Raw genomic sequence first — 7,396 nt, 5'->3', positions numbered from 1 at the left:
TATGTACCCCATGTAGACACACAATTCTGGACATATACAATTCAGCTAGCTTCAAACCTTTATAGGTTTTCTTGATTGGAATGAAATGAGCTACTTTTGTCAGCCAATCAACTACAGCCCATATAAAATCATATCCTGACTAGGTTCGAGGTAGACCCACTATGAAATCCATGCTGATTTCTTTCCACTTCCACTCAGGTATTTTCAATGGCTGTAACAGTCCTGCAAGGATGCTCAGCTTTGACTCACTGATAGATATCACACAAAGTCATGTATTCTGCTACTGCACGTTTCATTCTGTACCACCAATACTGATCTTTAAGATCTTGGTACATCTTGGTACTCCCTGGGTGGATGGAATGTGCCGAATCATGAGCTTCCCTTAGAATTGTATCCCAAATAGCTTTTATGTCCAGAACACATATCTTGTGCTTTTACCATATTGTTCCTTATTCATCTTCATTGAAATCAAGGGCTTTGCTGACTTTGATGAGCTGCTTGATTTCCAAAATCTTTTCATGTTCAAGTTGACCCGTTCTTATATCTTGTTCAAGGGTCGAGTCTAGTTCCAGTTCAACCATCTCGGTGTTATACACCATTCCCAGATTCAACCTTTCAAACTCCTTGCATAGCTCGGGACTTAACTCTTGAAAAGTTATTGCATTAACTTGAGATTTTCTGCTCAAAGCATCAGCTGCTACGTTTGCTTTTCTTGGGTGATAGTTCATTCACAGATTGTAATATTTGATGAGCTCTAACCATCTGCGTTGCCTAAGGTTAAGATCCGGCTGAGTAAAGATATACTTCAAGCTCTTATGATCTGAATAGATCTCACATCTCTCACAATCAGATAATGCCTCAAGATTTTTAGTGCATTAACCACTACGGCTAACTCAAAGTCATGTGTCGAATAATTCTCTTCATGCTTCCTTAACTATCGAGATGCATATGCTATGACATGACCTTCTTACATGAGCACACATCCCAAACCTTGTCGGGACGCATCGCAATACAGTGAAAATGGCTTCTGAGTATCTTACATGATCAAAACTAGTGCTGAGGTGTTCCTCATTGAAACTACCTTCTCGAGCAGCTGTCCACTCAAACTCTGCTCCTTTTTCTAGCAGTTCTGTCATTGGCTTCGCTATCTTGGAGAAACCTTCTATGAACCGACGATAGTATCCTGCTAGACCCAGAAAACTGCGGATCTCAGACACATTCTGCGGTGGCTTCCAGTTCAGAACATCTCTTACCTTGGACGGATCTACAACACACCTCTTGCTGATATGATGTGACCAAGGAAGGAAACTTCCTTTAATCAGAACTCACACTTGCTTAATTTAATGTACAACTGGTTTTCTCTGAGCTTCTGCAATACCATCCTTAGGTGTTCCTCATGCTCTTCCTCGTTCTTGGAGTAAACCAGAACGTCATCAATAAATACCACGACAAACTTGTCCAAATACTCCATGAAGATCTGGTTCATTAGACACATGAAGTAGGCTAGAGCATTGGTCAGCCTGAAAGACATTATTGTGTACTCATACAAACCATAACGAGTAACAAATGCCATCTTTGAAATATCTGCCCAGACCGAAGATCGATCTTGGAGAACACACTTGCTCCTTTCAACTGATCAAACAAATCTTCAATACGGAGTAGAGAGTACTTGTTCTTGATAGTTACTTCATTCAGGACTCGATAATGTATACACATCCTTTGTGTACCATCCTTCTTCGGGAAGAAGATAATTGGGGCTCCCGAGGGCGAAGAACTGGGGCGGATAAACCCATTATATAGTAGCTCTTGGATCTGCTCCTTGAGCTCAGACAACTGATTGGCATCCATTCTATATGGTCTCTTATATATAGGAGCTATTCCAGGTACTAATTTAATGACGAATTCAATTTCATGATCAAGTGGCATACCTGGCAAATCCTCCGAGAAGACGTCAGGAAACTCATTGACCACTCTGCTATCTTCCACTGCATTGGCTTTGTTTAAACTGGTGTTGATAGCTGACTTTGTCGTGGCTTGAAACTCCACCTTGGTACCATCTTTATGCGTCAACTGTACTGACTTTGTAGCGCATCCGATGACTCCTTTGTATTTGGTCAACCAGTCCATTCCTAGAATAATATCAATACCCTTGGACTTCCGAATGATGAGGTTGGCAAGAAAGTCTACCCCTCTTATGCAAATACTTATTTTAGGGCATACATGTTTTGATTCCATTTCTCCTCCATGAGAACTAACTAGCACCCGATTTTTCATTAATGCTCTTGGCAATTTATATGTATTCACGAACTGATATGATATGAATGAACGCGTAGCACTAGAATCAAACAGTACTGTAGCAGGATGAGAGTCTGCAGAAAATGTACCCAGCACTACATCAGGAGCATCCTGGGCTTCCTCCACTGCAACATGGTTAACTCGACCATGCATAGCGTTCTGGCAAGGCTGCTGCTGATTGTTGCCCTGGGCTGATGCTTGGCCTTGCTGCTTCTTGAGGCACTTGTTGGCAAGATGCCTAAAGTTGCCGCAACTGAAACACGGCCCAATGTTGCTTGACTCTTAGCCTGTGCGGTTCTGCTGCTGAGGCTGGTTGTTGTTGGGTCGCTATTGCTGATGGAAACTGGGGCAAGACTGCTGCTGTGCTGGCTATACTGACGGCTTGTATGACCCTGTAACTTGATTCTGCATCTTCTGCTACGGCCTCTGTTGCTAATTCTACTGTTGGCTCTGCTCTCCATGGTGGACTAAGGAACTCCCTCTTCTTCAGCTTTACTTCACCATTGGGGACATGGTGCGCACGGAAGTTATCCTGGAACTGTGCCCAAGTGATTTCCTAGGGATTCCCGTGAGCGGCAATGTAAGTTGTCCACCACTCTTGAGCTGGTCCAATCAGTTGATGGGATGCGATGAGTGTTGGTAATATGCCCTAGAGGCGATCGAGTTTGCGGATTGGATCTGCTAATGGGCTTTAATGTTGATTAAAGGACCATTAGGGTTTAGAGTCATAATGGGCTTTAATGTTGATTAAAGGCCCATTAGCGTGCTCTATATAAGAATAGGCAGGGGCTAAGGCGCAAGGTGTTCTTGAGAAACCCTAGCCGCCTCCTATTCCCGAACTCCCTTCGAAACCCTAGCCGGGCGCGTGGTGCTAGCACACCGGCGCACGGCGATTCCATCCTTGTACGTGTGGATACCGTGGAGGCGCTGCTACTATTGCGGTGCTGATCTGCTCGGGAGTACTCGGGACGTACCCGCGAGTACTCGGAAGGTGCTCGGGACGTGCTCGGGACGAGGTTGACGATCGACTACTTGACGCGCACGACGTTGGATTGGTCTGCTCCAACTCTTCTTCCGCTGCACTGCTCGTCAAGTGGTAACGATTCATGATCCCCTACTCGCATGGCTTCCTGGTTGAATGCGGTAGAGAAAATTTATTTTGTGCTAGCGTAGCCTACCCTCAACCCATTAGTGGTATCAGAGCCATCCTGCGTAGTTTTCGATCTGGATCAGTCACATATAGAAGATATGTGATAGAAATAGATTAGATCTATTGTTTTTGATCAGTTCATATGATGGATTGATCAATGCACGGTTGGTTAGGTGAATTAGAGATCGGATGAGATGCCAGTCGATGAAACCACATAGCCAAAAAGATTAGCTCGATCTCCCACCTGTTTTTGCGTGCGACTTGCCCCTACCGGCTGGAATCACCATCGGGGCTAACTGCGTGCATCGCGACATGGTCGGGAGAACAGCAGATCGAGGTCGTGTGTGCTGTCATCGTTTCTGGAAAAACCTCACGCGATGATCAATGGGATTGATCTAATGGAAATTGAGGCATTATGAATGACTCGGAATTGGCTCGATACGATCGATCCGATGAGATTTTCATAGCGATTTCATAGATGCGATCTATGTATTTCCGAGAGGTTTTCAGGGCGCTGCCCTGAAACCCGCGGGGGGCGGCTCCCCCCTCGACCCCCCGCCCGCTGACCGGCCAGCGGGACCGCCGTTGCGTACACGCATAGATTGTTGTAATAACATGATCCCATCACGACATTAGAATTCGATTCTACGCTTAACTCGTTTTTGCAGAGAATGTTGTGACTGGTATGGCCTTGTAATATGTGATGCATGTGTGTAATTTTTCATGGCCTGCGTGTCATGGTTAATTGCAGCCCAAGGCTGTCATGTTATTGTATAACGGCCTGCGTGTCGACTTGTGATGCTTCTTCTCATGTAATTTATCTAGTGCTATTAGGTGTAATAGACTAGAACAAGATCATGGAGATTTGAAGCATGATGACCCGGAGGACAGGAACCGTGGCGATGAAGATCACCATGTGAAGGGGCCATACTATGTCACAGTTAATATGATTGCCTGTGATGTTTTTATGTTCCTGTCATACTATTCTTTCATGTTTTATATGTGGTGGATATGATTTTCATGATAGAGTAGTTTCCCTCAGAAAAATCAAGAGTAATTGATGCCCTTCCAATAGCTGCACCTACAAAGGTTTTGATCATTGTGTGGTAGGTCTGCCAAAGCAGGGTGCCATCATTTATCTTAACCAGTTAGAGTGGATGTCGGACATCCACACGCATAGTATTGGTTTACTTGATAAAGCTATCAAAACGGTTTTGGGCTTTGGGGCATGATGTTGGGCGCCGGGGCATTCGATGCCACCCAGCAAACAAGAGTCACATAGGGATGTGATTAGCAAGGCGTTGCTTACCTATATCACTAAGTTTCTAGCAGTGATGCCAAAGCTCACTAGAACTTAGTTGAATATGGATCTTGATCCTCTATATGTTGTTAGAGGGAAAACACATATAGTGGAGTATCTTTTGTTAAATTGTTTAATAGAAGATTCACATAGGCATAGTGCTGAACCTGCATTTTCTGTTGTAGATCATGGCACCGGCCGCTAGTAACACTTCCAGTTTTAATTTGCGATCGATTCTTGAAAAAGAGAAGCTTTCTGGAACAAACTTTATTGATTGGTATAGAAATCTGAGAATTGTTCTCAAACAAGAGAAAAAGGAATATGTTCTAGAGGTCCCCTATCCTAATGAACCAGCTGATAATGCTCCTGCCGCGGATCGGAGGGCTTATGAGAAGCACACCAACGATTCACTGGATGTTAGCTGCCTCATGCTTGCCTGTATGTCCTCTGAGCTTCAGAAGCAATATGAGAACAGGGATGCCCATGATATGATTGTGGGACTCCGAGGCATGTTTGAGAACCAAGCTCGGGCCGAGAGGTACAACACCTCAAAGTCCTTGTTTGCGTGCAGGTTAACAGAAGGCAGTCCAGTCAGTCCTCATGTGATCAAAATGATTGGTTACATTGAAAGCCTGGAAAAACTTGGTTTTCCCCTTAGCCCTGAGTTGGCTACGGATGTAATTCTCCAGTCGCTCCTTGCGAGCTTCGAGCCGTTCATTTTGAACTTTCATATGAACAGCATGGAGAAAAGCATGGCTGAATTGCATGGGATGCTAAAAACTGCTGAGGAAAGCATTAAGAAGAGCTCTAGTCATGTGATGATGGTTCAAAAGGATAGCAAGAAGAGAAAGCGCAAGGACAAGGCTAAAACTTCGGATGAGATCTCGAGTTCTAAGCCTAAACCTGTTGGAAAGCCCAAGGCTGGCCCTGCCGCTTCTGACTCTTGCCACCACTGCCATAAGACTGGTCATTGGCGGAGGAACTGCAAATTGTACTTGGAAGAACTCAAAAAGAAGAAGGGAAGTAAGACTTCATCTTCAGGTATAAATGTTATTGAAATTAATCTTGCTACTCGTCCTGATGATTCATGGGTATTTGATACCGGATCAATGATTCATACTTGCAAATCGTTGCAGGGACTGAAAAGGACTAGGAAGTGTGCAAGAGGCGAACTGGATGCTCGCGTCGGCAATGGTGCAAAAGTTGCTGCGTTGGCCGTTGGCGTTTACTCCTTATCGCTACCCTCAGGATTAGTTTTGGAATTAAATAATTGTTATTATATTCCTGCCTTGGGCAAAAACATTATCTCTTCTTCATGTTTGGAAGAAGACGGTTATGAATTCATAATAAAGAACAAGTGTTGTTCGATATTTTTGAATGGTATGCTCTATGGTAATTGTCCATTAGTAAATGGATTATATATATTGGATCTTGAGGATATAACTATCTATAACATTGATACAAAGAAGCCTCGGCTTAATGATTTGAATCCCACTTTTGTTTGGCATTGTCGATTAGGTCATATAAATGAGAAGCGTATGCAGAAGCTCCATAAAGATGGTCTTCTACATTCATTTGATTTCGAATCATTTGATACATGCGAGTCTTGTTTACTTGGCAAGATGACTAAGACGCCTTTCACTGGTCGAAGTGAGAGGACAAATGAATTATTGGCCCTAGTACATACAGATGTATGTGGACCGATGAGTTCTACAGCTAGAGGTGGTTTTCAGTATTTCATTACTTTCACCGATGACTTTAGTAGATATGGTTACATCTACCTAATGAGGCACAAGTCTGAATCCTTTGAAAAGTTCAAGGAGTTCCAGAATGAAGTACAAAATCATATAGGCAAGACAATTAAATTTCTGCGATCAGATCGTGGAGGTGAATATTTGAGCCATGAATTTGGTGATCATCTAAGGCAATGTGGAATCGTTCCACAATTGACTCCACCGGGCACGCCACAATGGAATGGGGTGTCCGAGCGGAGGAACCGAACTTTGTTAGACATGGTCCGGTCGATGATGAGCCAATCTGATCTTCCATTGTCCTTCTGGGGATACGCTCTAGAAACTGCTGCTTTCACGTTAAACAGGGTTCCATCTAAGGCTGTAGAGAGGACACCATATGAGATATGGACCGGGAAACGTCCCGGATTGTCTTTCCTTAAGATATGGGGTTGTGAGGCTTATGTAAAACGTTTGTCGTCTGATAAGCTCACTCCCAAATCTGATAAATGCTTCTTTGTGGGGTATCCTAGGGAAACCAAAGGATATTATTTCTATAACCGGGAAGAAGGCAAAGTGTTTGTCGCCCGGAATGGTGTCTTTCTTGAGAAAGAGTTTCTCGCGAAGAGAGTTAGTGGGAGCACGGTGCAACTCGAAGAAATTCGGGAACCACTTGAAAGTGTTTCAGCTCCTATTGAACCACAACTCGGTATGCAAGATGTTGCAGAACCTGTTGTCGAGACACCAGCCCCACGTCGGTCGGAAAGGTTCAGTCGTGCACCCGAGCGGTTTATGTTCCTAACCACGGGGCAGCGCGACATATTATTGTTGGACAATGATGAACCTAAGACTTACTCGGAAGCAATGGTGGGACCAGACTCCGAAAAATGGCTTGGAGCCATGAGATCCGAGTTAGAATCC

At 44.1% G+C, this 7,396-nt stretch overlaps 1 protein-coding gene across 1 annotated transcript; it reads left to right on the top strand.

Moving 5' to 3' along the window:
- Positions 1-5,457: 5,457 nt before the first annotated feature.
- On the top strand, positions 5,458-6,041 carry LOC133899694 (uncharacterized). Its single transcript, XM_062340733.1, has 2 exons — positions 5,458-5,786; positions 5,882-6,041. The coding sequence occupies exons 1-2, from the start codon at positions 5,477-5,479 to the stop codon at positions 5,896-5,898; spliced, it is 327 nt and encodes a 108-aa protein (XP_062196717.1). The 5' UTR covers positions 5,458-5,476; the 3' UTR covers positions 5,899-6,041.
- The last annotated feature ends 1,355 nt before the right edge of the window (positions 6,042-7,396 follow it).

The sequence above is a fragment of the Phragmites australis genome, chromosome 18, assembly GCF_958298935.1.
Source record: "Phragmites australis chromosome 18, lpPhrAust1.1, whole genome shotgun sequence".
NCBI classification, from domain to species: domain Eukaryota; kingdom Viridiplantae; phylum Streptophyta; class Magnoliopsida; order Poales; family Poaceae; genus Phragmites; species Phragmites australis.
Note: the sequence above shows the minus strand (reverse complement) of the source record. Positions and strands in the feature narration are given on the sequence as shown.

Coding starts and splice junctions, on each gene's coding strand:
- LOC133899694 (XM_062340733.1), top strand. CDS start 5,477: ATGAACAGCATGGAGAAAAGCATGGCTGAATTGCATGGGATGCTAAAA.